The sequence below is a fragment of the Pezoporus flaviventris genome, unplaced genomic scaffold (genome assembly GCF_033815535.1).
Source record: "Pezoporus flaviventris isolate CSIRO_AGI_PZ_B2104156 unplaced genomic scaffold, CSIRO_AGI_Pfla_v1 ptg000066l, whole genome shotgun sequence".
NCBI classification, from domain to species: Eukaryota; Metazoa; Chordata; class Aves; order Psittaciformes; family Psittacidae; genus Pezoporus; species Pezoporus flaviventris.
Genome location: NW_026892614.1, coordinates 7,952,020 through 7,968,516, shown reverse-complemented (window position 1 = coordinate 7,968,516; position 16,497 = coordinate 7,952,020). Strand labels below are relative to the sequence as shown.

General features: G+C 37.1%; 1 protein-coding gene across 7 annotated transcripts in view; it reads right to left on the bottom strand.

Moving 5' to 3' along the window:
• Nucleotides 1-16,497, bottom strand: part of AKT3 (AKT serine/threonine kinase 3) — a 148,472-nt gene that overhangs the window by 112,323 nt on the left and 19,652 nt on the right. The window contains exons 1-2 of one of the 7 annotated variants that reach the window (XM_061471154.1): nt 7,658-8,761; nt 7,205 (exon numbers count right to left, since the gene is read on the bottom strand). The exons of the other annotated variants lie outside the window; for them this stretch is intronic. Coding sequence (XP_061327138.1) covers nt 7,205; nt 7,658-7,726 — 70 coding nt within the window. The 5' untranslated portion in view covers nt 7,727-8,761. Of the gene's footprint in view, nt 1-7,204; nt 7,206-7,657; nt 8,762-16,497 lie in introns of those variants that run through there. 7 annotated transcript variants of the gene reach the window in all.

Below are 16,497 nucleotides of genomic sequence, written 5' to 3'. Positions count from 1 at the left end.
TCTCCAGATGTAATTCCTTTTGTAGCAATCAGACTTTACTTGTTATTTCATATCCTAATCAAAACAACACAGACAAAAATAATTTGCTTACTGACGACACTTTTTTTCTTTAAAACTGTCTTTTTCATGCTCTTCCTCTCCCACTTTCGTTGCATTGAAATAGCGACTGACATCAGAAAGCAGCTGTGCTACACACACCCCGCCACAGCACCACAACTGCACGAGAGCCTCCTGGCTGAAAAGCTGAAACCTAATTAGGATGCTTAAGATAGCATTATGGATATGGCAAACGATAAATAACTAACCCAAACATATAAGCTATCACAAACGCAATGGATAATTTTTTAATCTTTTTTCATCTAAAAATATTCCTACATGTTGCAGAGAAAACAATCAATGCCATTTGAAAAAATGCTTGCTTTTCTATTTGGCACCTGCACTCTTTTGCTGTGAAAGCATGTTTCACATCGAGATTTTTATCACCGGCTCTTGAGGTGGGCTGAATGACAGTAATAACAGTATTTCTGGAAAACAGACCACCAATATACTGCAAGATTCCTGTGTGGATATAAGTGAGCAATAAATCTTCATCTTCACATTTTTAAAGTATTTTATGGTTTGTCTGTATGCCGTGAGTTTGCAATTATGTGAAAAACAGACATAAAAACATTTTTCCACTTTTAGAATTAAAGAAATTATGCATATAAATATTCACATAACTTTGTAATTTCGTGAGTAAGCTACACAAGCATTATATTGTTTGAAAACAGACCCTAACTCCTTATTTAGGCACTTGAATGTTTAGAGACATTCCAAGGTGTCTCAGGCTCCACAAAAGTTAATACATGCAGCAGGGGAGCAGTATCTTCAGAAAAACAGAGAGCCCTGCTCTTTGGGATGTAAAATTCTGCTACTGATGTTTCAACATCCTGGTGACTAAAGAGAGGGGAAAAAGAGAGAGAGAACACAGAACACATTATTGACCAAAGACTTTACTCATTCAAGTAAAATGGTAGCAGAAGCCTGGTAAAAACAATAGATATGCCTGCTCCATCACACTTACCTCATTTTAAGGTTTTCTGATCAGCCACCAGCACAGGTCACCTAAGCAGAGCTCAAGCAAACCTCTGCCAAGGTGCAGAAACCTACATGGCTCCAGGCACAGGCAGAAATCACCTGTAAGAAGCCCCAAGGAAGGCAGTACCAATCTGAAGACACAGGCTATGCTTGTTTTGCAAGGTCAGGCCCTTTGTTCAGTGCTCTATTATTATGTTTCACCCTAAAATCTTAGGGTTTGTCTATGATTCTAAAACCAATCTTAAATGTGTATTTAAAACGCAGTGCCATATTAGCTTGGAATCTATTATTTTAAGCAGTAAGGCTGTAAACAGTCCAGAGCAGTGCAGTGGCAGTGATTCAAATTCATCTCAGCAGAGCTCAGCACAGACAGCAAAAGACCCATACAGGCAAAAACTCCTGCAGAACATAAGCATTCAATTACAAGATACAGTAACATTACAGAATTCGATTTAACTGGTACAGGCTTTCATGTTTTTATCTACGCAATGTTTCACTGTACCTGCAAAATGTTAAGATATGCTCACAGTTTCACATGTAACAATACTACAAATTTCTACAGGAACTCTCGGAATTCCTATCCATCTTAGAAGCCTCATTTCAATGTCTGAAGCCTGATGATGAACTTCTTAAATGTATTCACTAGTAAATTTTTATTATTACAGATACATTAAATATTTAATAGTTACATCACATTTCCCTTACACTCCCTTAATGCAGTACAAGTCATAAGTTGCATTGCTGATGTGAACTATTATTTTACTCAAATGTCTTCATCCAGGTCCTTCATCCCCACCCCAGACATGGATGGCTGGAAGTGTAAGCACTACCTTCCCCCCTCCCCTATCCCTCCCTTATCTGCGTCCATCACACTTCTTTCAGGTTTAAAATAAGTCTTTCAAATCTAATGGCAACAAAGCAACAAGTCAAGGTACTACATAACCATGCAAATACTTCTCTGTACAAGGACCATATTCATAGTTCAGACATTTGTACCAAAACACAAAGGATCTTCAGCATATGATGAAACAAGTAAATATTTGAAAATGTAATTCACTTTCCAATTTGTAATTTGTGCAAGTGTACTAGTTTACAAAAACATCCCTCATATTCCATTAAGAAAACATTACTTTATAGAAAGCAATGACAAAACACAGCTCTTCCCGTAAGTATTATTTCTTGTGAAAACATACCTGTCAAAATGAGCTCTTAAAGTAGAAAAGGAAAAATTTGCTACTGCAATGTTAAAGTGAATTTAGCCAGGATGCAAAACGGTTCCAGTATCACCACCTTATGCTACTTCAGTGTAAGATAAAGTAGTTACATATGTATCAAAGGAAAAAAAAAATGTACGATGTTAAACTGCAAGAAAACGCTTTTCAAGTAAGATTCAGGTTATTTTTTTTTCATCCAGAAAAGTTACTTACATAATGTAAAGTCAAACCGTACATTATAAAGAAGTATCTCTATAATCATCTAGATTGCTGAAAACAATGCCAACTGGGTCACTGGACACTCATATCCAATAAAAACAATTTGACTCCAAAATAAGTTTTTGAATATTTAAAAATACAGTATGACCAAAGTTTGCAGCCCTTTGTCTTCCGTTCCTGTGTTCCATACTTATTGGAGGAGGGACTTCAAAATTCAGAAGTGGGTTTCAGAAAGCTGACACACACTCCCAAAACATTTTAGCCATTTGGAAAAGCATGATTTAGCCGATTATGGAGTCCTTATTGTGTCTGGCTCCACAAACACAGCAACCAACTACATCCACAGGTAAGAATAAAACAAACTTTTTCAGACTACTTGCAACAACCAAAACCAGATTTCTAAGCGTGTAAGAGCTGGAAGAACAAAGAATGGAAAAGGAATTGACTATTTTACACAGAACAAATAAAAGAAAACTTTCTGCTGGCTCACTTTCTCAGATTAAAAAAAAAAAAAAAAAATCAAAAAGGGAGAAATAATCATCAGCTGTTGGAAAAATAGCTTTAATGAGCACTTGTAGCATCACATTAAAACACCCAATTTGCTTAATAAGTAGGGAATGTTAGTCTAAAACTACAAAAGGAGTGTGAAATGCCATGCTACAACAAAAACTGCATGAGAAGAGGACAGTGTGCACTGGATTTAAGTAGAATTCTACACAGAAATGTACAGTAACTTCCCAGGAAAAGTATATCAAACTTCCTACCTGCAACTAGCATGACATGGCACTTCCTATCTCCAAAATAATCCAAGCCCTCAAAAGTAACTGCTTATCAATGTTTCATGTCAGAAGTCCCAGCTGATGGAGATCAGGGAAAGCTGGGGGCTGGGACGGGGGGGAACAAGAAGGGAAATCAGTACAAACATCTATCAGAAACAGTGTTTACTGATGGCTACACCTTCCTAGGAACAGATGTATTGGGGCAGCTGTGATATGCAAGGTAAACCTGACTACCCTATCTGCAGGTTTTGGAGCTTCTCTTGTTGCCAACTAGAAGGCTAGAAAAGGAAAAAGAGTATTAAGAGGTACAGGCCATCCCTATTGGGGCTGGAATCCCAAACGTTTCTGTAGATAACCAAAGCGAAAGGTGTGAATGGCAAACAATACTGCTTTATGGGAACAAAACTGTTTTTTAAAAAAGTAAATTAAAAAAAAATTAAATAAAAATAAAACCTCCATGTAAAGGTTTCATCTGCTGTGAAAATTCCTACTGATATAGCTGTCCTGTTGGAGAAATGCCTACCCACTGCAGGAAACCCCCATGTTTTACTAGGGTAGACCCTGAAGGAATCTTCTTTCACTGAGGGATTCATTCTGGGCTGTAAGAAGATTATCTCCTCAGGTACTATGGATGATCCGTCACTGACTGCTAAATGGAGCAAGGTGAACTACTTGCTACAGCAAACCGTCACGTGTGACTGCTCTCATAGGAATTACTTTGCTCAAGCTCTAAAATAAAGTGTCTGACAGAGAGATGTCAGCGAGAAGACTCTGCAAGTATCCCAAAAAAGGGAAATGTATCTGCTAAACATTCAGGATTCATGCAGGAAATTTCAATCACACTAACATTTAGCAACATGGACATACTGGGTGCTCCCGACTCTATTTTGATCGAGGCAAGATAAAGGAAATGAGGGAAACACTTGAGAAACTTTCCAGTATAACCACATTTACAAGCCGCTGGTACAAAAGGAACAGCCAAGGAGATCACAGCATCAGAAAGAAGAGTCTCCTAGATCATCAAGTCTACTCCCAAGCTGATCGCAGCATTGAAGCACAGAGCCCTTATTTGCAGACACACACAAAAACATTAACACCCCACAAAAAAAAAAAAAAAAAAAACAAGAAGATAAATTGCCATTTTCTGTTAAAAATCAGCACTAGCACAAACCTGGAAGGCACCCTCAAACAGAAGTAAATGCACTGAAATAACATCCCACTTAAGGACAGCCCCACTTTCAAAGAGATTTTGTAAGCCTCATGCTATCTATTAGAAATACCTCATAGTAGTGGGCACAAGTAAACACCATCTAATCTTTCATCAAAACAAGAGCTCTACAGTGTTGCTTGGCCAAGGATTTTGTGCAATGTTGCTCAGGGTATCTCTGCCACCTTTCACAATCCAGATTATCGCTGCATTTATTTTCCTCAGGTGAAATCGGTATGCTTCCTATGAGCAAATTTTGTATCAGAAATTGGCATTTTTTTTCCAGGTCATCTCTTTCTTTATAAAAGATTAAAGATTACTGAAGTATCCCAAACAGAAACAGAAGATTAAAGAAAAACCACAATCAGTTAAACAGTGTTCCTAACTTTCTTTATAATACATTAAAACAAGCAAACAAAGAAATCCTTAGCAAAAAAAAAGCCCATGGCAAATTTAAATGTAATAGGATGTGTTAATAAAAGATAAAATTAAAATAACATTAACACAGTTGATGGAAATATCAGATTTTATAAAGTATTTCAATATTGTTCATCCAACTTCCCAGAATAAACAAAATACTCTGATCACTCTGGTGTCACCTCCCATTAAAAGCCAACCTAACTAATCCTGTCTCAGATTTCACACACCCCTCCCCAACATTTTAAATGATGGAAGGAAGAATAATTCACCACTTCTTATTTCTCAGAATTCTGTATTTACTGATCAGTGAATTGAATGTCACAGATACACTGAAGAGATCATTTATTTTGGGGCAGAATGAAGAAAAGCTATTTAGCTTTAGCATAAAAAATAAAAAACTACATACCAGTTAAGTACATATTAAAAAAATAATTATAAAAAAAAAAGAACAAACTACTTTGGAGCAAAACAGCTGCAGAACAATAAAAAGCAAGACAAATATTCCAAAAGGCAAAAACAAAAAAAATATAATAATAATAATCCAGGTACGAATCAGTCATGTTTGGAGACCCTCAGACAGCAAGAGTTCTTCAGAAAAGTAGTCCAGATTTAGAAATTTTATTATCTTTGAAAAAATCTGGGATGAACAAACAATGCAATGATGTTACAAAAGAGACGAATAAGAGATAAATATCATTACACTACATATTAACAAACATTTTGTATGTAAATCCAGGAAAAAAAAACAAAGAATTTATTCCTCTCTATTAGGCAAAGACAAAAGCTCCAAAATATCACCATTTACAAATTTTGAACACTAACAAATTAAAGGGAACAAAAATAAAGCTAAACTGAGAAAAGTCCTGAGAGAGCAACAAGTCTATAAAGTTTTTTCTTTGTTTGCTTATAAGAAAATACCAAGTTCGAAGTATAGTTAAAATAACTGACTAGGCTTAGCCTAGAACAGAGAATATGGTAGGGAATAAGGGGGAAGCAGACTATAAAAATCTCACAATATGCGAGTCTCATAAGGAGGACTGATTAATTGTGCTTCACATCTACAGATGGCAGTACAAAAAGTGATCAGCAGGGAAATTTAGATTACATATTGTTAGAAAGTTGGTCCAAATAAAGTCTGTAAAGTTGCAGAACAACTTTGTGTTGGAAGGGTGCTAGAGCTTTCAAGAACACCACAAACATCATGCAAGGACATTTTCTGGTTTTGACTAAGCATCAGAAGCGGGAAGGGTGGGAGGGGGGAAGCAGAGGGAGGGTGCAAACAACTAACACTAAAAATTTCTTCCAACATTACATTTTTAAGTCAAATAATAAAAAAAATATCAATACATAATCTGAATTGGCAGCCTGACTGAAAACACAGGCCAATATGTTTGAAGTTAACAAGTTATTTGGCAGGTCAATAAGGACAGCTATCCTAGTTCACCTAGCTTAGTGAGGTTAATGAGGAAGTGATACACTTTTCCATTTTGTTAATAAGACTCACATAGCGACACTGCAACTGAACTCCAACTGTCCAGTTGTTCAATATATTTTTTATACAAAGGAAGCACCGTAAGTACCACCTTGACAATAGTCATGAGTCACCTTCAAACATTAGATAGAATTAAGGATCACCTAGATTTTAGGAAAAGTAAGTTTGAAGGGGTATTTCTATTTTGTTTTTAATTAGACATGAGTTACAGTCCTCACTTCACTCAGTCTTACTGGGGAAAAATATGGAGCACCTCTCAAGTGGAACCATTCACAAATGGTCAGAGTCACATCTTCTCCAGCCTGGATACAAAAATGGCTATGGGAAGCAGCAAGCTCTTGCTGAACTTCATCCAGAGCCCTTAACTGAATTAAAACAAAAAGGTGACTTTATCCATACATCTCCTCTCATATTCCAACCCAGTGCTCCAGTTACTCATCTTGGGAAGAAGTCAGCTCTCTGTATTTGCTTCTTGCTGCCTGCCATTGTTATCTATAGCAACCTTAACTATAGGCAAAATTTTCTGGGAAGCGGGAGTGACAACGTTCAGCAGTACACCCAAACAGAAAGTGGAAGGAAATGCCTGTGTCCCTTCACAGGCACTTCCCAAAACATCATCTCAAACCAGCTACAAAAGGAATAAAGTAGAGTCAGGGACAAGGACAAAATAATGCACATGTGCTAACTGTACAAAGCAGAAAGAGAGAGACTGAATCAGTTTGATTTTATTACAGAACTGATTTAGTCAAAAGTCTGGCATAAACTCAGCAGAGCTGTACTCTGGGAACCCACACACCCTCATCCATGCAAACCAGATTTCTATATTAGAGAATCACTCATTCAAGACCACCAACCTGGCAACCCCTCTTGAGTTGTAACTACTACCCAGAATGTCTAGTTTGATTTTTGACTCCGCAGCAAAATGCGGAGAAGAAACCTTCCCTCAGTCTTTGGCAAAATTCAAGCAAGGGTCTCCTCTCATCCTACTGAAGATCCTCTTTGTGGAGGGACCTCTCTTTTAGAGATCATGATTCTGTTAAATTAAGATTTTGTAGGAAACTATTTCAAAACACTGCAAGGAAAATGCACAGAAAAAAAAAATTCCACAAGCAACCACTTCCTCAATAACTAAGATTCAATACTTTTCAAATTAAGATTTATACAATGTTTTCCTTGTGTTCCTCCTTTGTTTAATGCAATCCAACTGAATTCTAACAAAAATAAAAAAAAAAAAAAACAAAAAAAAAACTCTTTCTTCAAGGTGTGTTTTTAATCCTCTGCTCCTGAAAAATAGTATATCAATATTTTTAATGATCATCCTATAATTGCTCTCTTCAAACAAACCTTAAACAAACAATACAAAGCTATTCCTGCCAAGTCCCTGACCACAGGTCAAAGCATGTAGTAATCCTGTATTTTTAGCTCTTGAATTTTTTTTATTGTTGCATACTGTTCAGCAAAAATCTTTCCCAGTGAGCACAGGACAACTGTATTTCAAAGCACTAGTCAACATGTAACCTGAAGTAGTATACCACACAGTATCTTTTCCCTTCTTTTCTTTCCAGAGACATAGCTTGTAAGCCTGTCTTCCATACTACTGAAAGTACTTTATTACAAAAGGAATACACACAAATTTCAGTTGCCAAGCACACAAAAGAGCAAATGGTCATGGAAATGAAAGGAAAAAAATACTCAGGGATGTGCTAGGTTTATTTTTCTGTATCATATAACCAAAGGCTGTTCTGAATTTGGCAGAATGGAGAACCTCTGACAAAATTTTGTTAACCAAAGTTTTTCCTACAGCCCTAATCGAACCTAATTTCACAATAAATCAGAAGCAGAATCTGTCCAAGAAAAAAATCCATTACCATGTAGGCTCTGAAGGACAGACAATTAGCTAGGTGCCTTACCTCCAATTCATGGAAAGAAGGAACCAAGTTCCATCAATACCAAAAGTGTAAAAGGGATAAAAATATCTGAAAATATTTTTAAAGATAAGTAAAAACAAACTATGTTCCTTGAATGCTGAGCCTTTAAGTGCAGCCAAATTGCATTTGGAAGTTTTTCTCACCTTTATGAGGCATTAAGAAATAATCACTATAACAGCATATTGTAAGTGGAAGAAACAGAAAAGCTGTAGCTACCAATACACCTTTGAAATGTTTGAAGAGTTAGGCGCTTTGCCTAAACTTGTTACTCTGCTGAGTGGAACTAACACTCTTGTTTCACTACTTAGACTCATAAAATGCATCTAGAAGTTGAATGGGTTGTTCAAACTTCTCATCGGAAGCCTTCATTCGTACATGTTAGTTTGGGTGTCAGTGAGATGATCCAACATGGGAAAAACACAAGCAACTCAAACTAAAAAGCTGTATTACACGCTTGTCTCCGTGTTACAGGGTGAGGAAATAAAAGAACACAAAACAATGCTACTCACCAAGTCTAAGACATTTCTTAATACTTTGGACAAACTTGATTCAGATTGTTGTATGATCAAGTGACAGACTGATGTAATCTTTTGAAAGCTTACACTTGAACTAGAAGTCTTTTCTGAAATTTAAATTCTGCTAAAGTTTTTTTAACACAGACCTATGTAACATGAGGCTAATACCAGGGCAAGTTAAAAGACAGTATAGAGCAAAGATCTGCTAGTTCAGAAACTCCAGAAAGTAGAAAAATACAAAAGCAGGTGTTTCCAAGAGAAAATTAAATGCATAGTACTGTCACTAACTACAGGTTACTTGGATAACTTAATTCTGGATTTTTATCCAAGTAGTCCTGAATGCTTTATTATAGATTCAGCAAATCAGTGGGAATACATCTGAAGATTTGTTTAATTACAGTCTTCTTTTTCTTTTCATAGCTGAAGAAATTATATACAAATTCTGAAAGAAATTAAAACGCATGACAGATACTGTACTTAATTGCACTTTCTAATTCTGACCTTCAACTTTTAATCATCCCTTAATATTTGCAACCTTAGCAGAAAACAACCCAAAACCTTCAGTTTACACGCACTGAAAGCAAAAATATAAACCCCAAAAAGCCCTGTGTAGTTTTTGTCTACTCCGAGTCACTCCTTGTGCATCCAGTGCAATGTCCCGCAGTTTTACTTTTTTGTTATCTTAGGCATTGTTCAATGGAGAGACTCGGTGCTTTTTGCGTGTTCTTCCAGCTGCCCAGTGGCATGCTTTCCATGACAGATGCTCTGGCTTCATTCTTAACATATGCTCCAGATGATAATTCCATCTTCTTTTCTGGATAACTTTAGAGCCAAGGGGTTTCTGAGCTGTCTAATGAATCTTGGCATCTGTTATAAATTCATTCTATTTAATACATAGTATTTTTCTAAGGCATTTGCTTTAAAAGGCATTTAGATGTCTGTACCTTTGTTGCATTTCCAGCTTTCACATCCATATGTTGAGATGGAAAGAAATATCTGAGTTGAAGTTTCACACTCTGGTCTTTGAAACATGGATTTTTATGACCATATCTTATTTAGTTGGTAAATTAAACTGTTGCCTTGCCTATTTGTAATGCTGAAATCCCCAGATGATGGGCATCTTGCTACCACCATACATAAATTTATTCCCTTCTTGTATTCCTTTACTTTCCAGTACAGTATTTGAGCAGAGACATTCCAGAGATTAATTATATTTGTTGAGATTTTTCCTTTATAATTTCATAATAGCATTGTTTTTGAAGCAAAACAAACAAAATTTTAAAAAAAAAAGAAAAAAAGCTTTTCATTTCACTTCAACTTCTAATCACTGAAGTACAAGTTGCAGCATCTCAGAAGCTACTGCAATTACCACCGATTTTTAACTTGTTCCAGAAACTTTGATTTTTCAAGTAATTAAAAATTACTGGTTTCCCCAATGTAACCTTTCAGTATTTTTTTCCTGAAACTCTATCTTCACATTAAACTTCCTCAATTTTCTTTCCTTTGATGCTACTGTATCCAGCAATAGTTACTTCATCCCCAGCCTATCCAACCCATCTTTTAAATGACTGCAATCTCTGTATTATCCTTTCCATTTTATCAATCACTCTCTACCCTGGAAAAGCCCACCAGCTCCTTAGAACCATGCAAAACCAGTAGCATTTACCAGTAACTCTTTCAAATAAGAATGGAGAATAACTGCGGCCAAGGGAAAGGTGTAGCAGAACTAAAGACTTTTATGCCAGGAAGTAACCAACAGCAGTTACAGCATGAACCAAAAGGAAAATATCTGTAAAGCACTCAAATTCTTCCATTTTTATACTTTCAAACCAGGAACAGAATCTCTAACTACAGTAGAAGCTGAAACTATCACTTTCTCTTTGAGGAACAAAAGTGCTCTTCAGCACAGCATTTTACAGGCTATTTTCCCTCGGACACTCCTCACAACAGACTCTGAGAAACTTCTGATCTTTACTGCACTCAGTACCTGGTCCATATCCCAGCCTCCACAGCAGCTCACACCATTCCAGAGGTAAAAAGGCACATCAATGTAGTTGAAATTGAAAAAAAGTATCTCCCTCTTTCTCACCATGAGGACTTAAGGAAACTGCTATCTTCACATGCTTTGTTGAGTCCTATCTTTCCGATTTTAAGCCTCTGTAATGCTTTATGTACACTAAAAGCATTTGTATTTAAGATAGTGCATTTTTAAACACCATTCCCTTCCTATATGCCATGTTCTAAATAACACTTAATAATGTGTTCTTCAAGCATTAGTTAAATCATGATGCATTGAATTTCTTGGTAGAGAGTAATTGTTAATATTTATCTACTCTGAGGAAAGATTAAATGTTAATGAATGGATTCATTTCTTGCTTTATGTACTAAAAAATAAAATATGCACACTCCAAGTGAAGAAATACAAACATATTGTCAAGGAACTCCAAAGATGACAAGATATTTGGAGCATTTTTAAATATGTTGATTGGCAAAAGACAGAGATTGTGGTAAGCCACAATTTTTATAAACTGTGCATCTAATCAGTTGTCGTGGTTTAAGCCCAGCTGGTAACTCAGAACCATGCAGCCGCTCGCTCTCTCCCCTCCCCTTCTTCCCCCTGCTCCCAGAGGAATGGGAAGGAGAATCGAAGGAAAGTAATTCCCATGGGTTGAGATAAGAACAGCCAGTAACTAAGGTATAACACAAACCACTACTGCTACCACCAATAATAATAATGATAAGGGAAATACCAAGGGAAGAGAATACAACCGCTCACCACCCACCCATCGATACCCAGCCCGATCAGAGTAGCAGCCTAAGCCCTTCCAGGTAACTGCCCCTAGTTTATAGAGTGGGCATGATGTGCTGTGGTATGGAATACTTCTTTGACTAGTTTGGGTCAGGTGTCCTGTCTCTGCTTCCTCCCGGCTTCCCCTCCTCCCTGACAGAGAATGAGACTCAGAAAGTCCTTGTTCAGAGTAAACATTACTGAGCAACAACTAAAAACATCGGTGTTATCAGCGCTGTTCCCAGGCCGAAAGTCAAAACCACAGCACTGCACCAGCTACTAAGAAGGAGAAAAATGACTGCTGCTGCTCAACCCAGGACATCAGTATAAAACTTTCCTCTGCACTACAGCTACAAACATAATGACATCAAGATATATCAACCACAGATGGCTTTTAGGGAATAAAGTGGATTGCAAGAAAGGAAAGGCTATTAATATGCTAAGACTCTCATGCAGGATCATATTTACTACAAAAAATACAGACACCTATTATAATGCAATTTACCAGTGACAATGATTTCACTGAGTATGAAGACCTGGAACTTTCTATCCACTTTATTATAGAGAGATTTTCCTTTTGTAAAGAAAGCTCAGACACACTATGGCCAGCCAGAGAGTAATGCTTTGGCACTCATGTTGCTTCTCAGTAAAAAGACCTTTTTTCTTCCCTTTATTTTACGCAGCTTTGGAGTAGTAACTTGTTACCTCTTTTGCAGGAAAATTGATCACAAGAAACCAACACAAATTCATATTTCATGTTCTTAGTTAAGAATAAGTCTAATTATTGAAAAATGATCCTCAAAACCACTCAAAATACCCATTAATATTAGAATTTTTTAGAATGCAACCTTGTTTGAGTGGGTCAAGCTTTTATTATCAAAGTTAATATTTATTATTATTTGCCTATCTACAGCAGATTATTTAATCTCTCACTACCAATACACCAAACATTTGTGGTATTATCTATAAATTACTACACTGACACTCGGGAGGCTGGCACAAAAAAAAAATATGTCACTTGAGCTTTTAAGTAAGTACGTATTGCACAGCTATTATATACCACAAATAATGCACCTTGACCACAACTGCTTCCCTAACTCTTTCTTGGTAGACTAAAAAATATCTACAGCTATCTTCTTGGAGAGGCTGCTGTAGAAAAGTGTTAGAAAGGATCCTGAAGAAAAGCTGGATTGGTTTGGTTTGGTTTGTGGCTTTTTGTCTGTTTGTTATTTTTATTAGAAAAGAGAGCTAGCATTGTGGCTGTGGCAAATGGGCAACGACAAGGTGCCTGAGAACATGACACTCATTCACCATGCAATTTATCTGTCTGGCCTAGTAGCAGCATGGTTGCCCACGCTGCTGCACATAACAGCAATTCCCTGTCTCCTTTGGAGCAAGGATGGTTGGATCAAGTGAGGGAGAAGTTCATCAGCCTACATAAGCCTCTTTGTGCCAACAGCAGTTCCACATAAAATCCTATGCATACGGTGTAAATGAAATGTGCAAGATCTTGGCTGTGACTGAAAACCATCCCAAGGGATCCCAATTACAAATGTTTACAGCAAAAATTCATTTCAAATATTCATCGTGCAAGTTGAAATCATAAAGAGCTTGATCATTCTCCAAATTTTGGTATATAACCAAACAAACCCAGAAGTAGGCTTTCAAAGAATGAATTTCAGCCAAAATCTACCCTTACAGGAATTCTATCAAACGTAGCAGAAGCTCTACAGAAAACTCAAGAAGCTTAAAAATTAACATCATCTGAAGTTTCACTGATTGTCCACCAACACAGTATGTATATTCTAAACTCTGAGAGCACTAAATATAAATCTGACCTCCAGTAATACCCAGAAACCAGCAACTCACTAGCCTCAGAGTGTATCACAAGCTTTGGGTGGGGTCTTTTTTTTTTGTTAAAATACTCAGCTTTTGAAGTCTACACCCAAGAGGATTACAAAGCTACTGTATGATTTGGATTAAAGAAACACTCAGTGTTTCAGACATTAGCCATGTCATTATTGTGTTAAAAATTAATGTCTGTTTAAAAACTATAAACACACAGGAATAGGAACTAGCTAACCTCCTGGTGGCATTTTTTAATTCAATCACATTTAGGACTACACAGAGAGTAAACCAGTGGCCCTTTTCTGAACATGAACTTCAAAGAAAACCATCCTGAAATACAAACTAGTTGTGCTGCAGTCTGGTCATAGTGTTAAAATAAGTTTTAGGTTCACTTCTATAACGGATTTAGTCCTGCAAAGGTGGGGGCTGCCCCTAGGAGGAAGTTGTCCTGCCCCTCCACACTGCTGCTCATGCATCCCAGCGTGTGCCAGCACTACTGTTTGTGCAGCTACACCATGAGTCAGGTCAGGGAAATGATCCATCTGAAAGTTAGCTAGGAAAATAAAAATAGATTCATTTTCAGCCAAATAAATTTCCTGCTATGATTCACCATGTCACCAGTACAAGCACAAGTGCCAACACAACCAAGCAAGAAGAGGACATGACACTTCCCCCATTTCAGCAACAGCTTCCACTTAACACAAGTTTCAAGTAAACATGGAACTGAATCTATCGGGGGCAAGTTCACAAGCTCCTAATTAAAATACAGTAGTTGCTGCTGTTCCTAAAGATAAGAATAAACTTGTTCAGAAAAGTTTCCAATGTATTAGTCAGCATACATAAACTGGCATGATATTATAAAAGCCAGCACAGTTCAAAACAAAGTGAGTGAATACTAGCTTTAAAGTAAAGCTATCAATGCTGTATGAAAGCATGCTATTTTGTAAGTCTTTTCATATCTGTAAAAGGTATACCACTAATCTATCTGCACGGTTTTGTTGGGTCAAAGAGTATAAGTGGAAGTAGAGATGTTGTCATGTTCCTATGTATTGCTCTCTCAGTGATGGCTGCTCAGATGTTTCCTCCAGTCTCTGGAAGACATTTAGCAAAAAGCCCTAACTTTAAGAACTGATAAAGGACAACTGGGTTTTTGCATCTTATTAATAACTCCTCCTTTTTTGCACCCTAACAGATTTCCCCTCTGCAGCATGTCAAGAAGATAATCAAAACCCAAAAAATCACCATCAGGCTGAACTTCAACTGCCATCAGACTCATTCTGCTTCCCCTATAAACAACTGCATTTTAAAAAGCATGAATATTGAAATGTAAGGCGCTCAGAAGTTTCACAAGGATGAACAGACATTCAGGAAGTCTCTGACGTGAAGTAGACACTATTTCCATTTTACCTGAGAGAAACCGTGACTTAGACGAATTCAAATTAAAATCCACAACACTGACTGCCCAATTTAAGATACTGTTCGCCCAATTGTTTACATAATTTACCATCTTACATGTCTGTCTTTATTACATAGTTATCTGTGAGTTTATCACAAGCAAAAACACAGCACTTGTACAGAGTAGCAATTGGATCTCTCTATGGTGGTGTGGTTCTCATTATCTAGGCCTAGTTAGCAGCCATGTATGTGTTCTGGTTTCAGCAACTTTCTTAGCATGACAATGTTGATAAAAGACCAGCAGGAAGCTATCCCCAGTAAAATTTTCACACTCAACTGCTCAAATGTGAATAACTGAGGATTACACAGCTTGAAATTTTTGTGCAAAAATGGTGACAACTAATGAAGGTGGGAACTTTCTAATTTTACACAGTTAATATGTTACCATATTGAAACTAACTATTTTTGGGAAGACTACCCCCAAAGGCAAGACAGACAACACTTTGAAAGTGACCTGAATCTATCTTGAAAAAGGGAATGTGTTTTCTTATCAGTATACTGGCATCTGACACATCCATTTCCTACTTTCCTATCAGTTTTAAGAAAGCACTCCTTAAGAAAGCAAACTGTAAATTCAGAACTCACTGTAAACAAGAGGTCAGTTGCAATAATCTGATTACAAAGAAATTTATTTAGATTTATAAAAGCAAACACTGCCCTGATCTGCAAGACAAGTAAACAATAATAACAAAGACTAGCTAGGACATAGGGAGGATACTGAACAGGACTGGAAAAAAATCCGAGGTACATCTACATTACAGGTTAAGAATTTACATCTGAAGTATATCTCCATTATTAACCATTACAAGCTTTGGCTTACACTGTGACTGCACCTCACACATTCCCACTGTCAAGAGGCTCTCAGTTCATAGAAACATGTGACAGGGCGTCCAAAGCAAGCTCTAAAAGCATGCACAGATAGTACAGAAGCCAAAATCTAAGCACCTCTTGAAAGATTTGCTCTGACTGCATTACATTATGTGCTAATGGAAACCTAAGAAATCCTCCCAGCATCAGTCAAGGTCGATGCTTCTGGAACTGAGCAATACTGTTTTACATGCAATTTAGGAAAGAACAAACTGCTCCCAGTAAGCTGAACACTGAATAAATCTCAACTCCTACCACCATCTTCTTTCCATGTTTTGGTGGGAAAACAGCTCCCATCAACAATCAACAGATTGCAGAGATGCTCATGAAGGGTTAACAAGAGTCTCCAAGAAAACAGAAGGCGACCAAGACAGCACTTGAATGGCTACAAAGCATTCTTCCCTTTTCCTCCACATTCTATCCTATTCATTCCCTAAACCACCATTAGCCTGATCTCTTCCCAAAGTTTTGGTGTTTTTTTTTTGATATCTCAATTTGCAGTCTTAATTGCCTCTTTGATTTTTGTGCCCTAAAACTTTGACTTCTCAGTCCAGTGAAACTCCTTCAGGACCTAGATTCAAGTTACAGCTGTTGACCTTAATAATGCTTTTGAAGATTACAGCAGAGATAGTATAAAAACTGGGTCCCACAGAGGCATAAACTGAATGACCTAGCAGGTACGTTGACT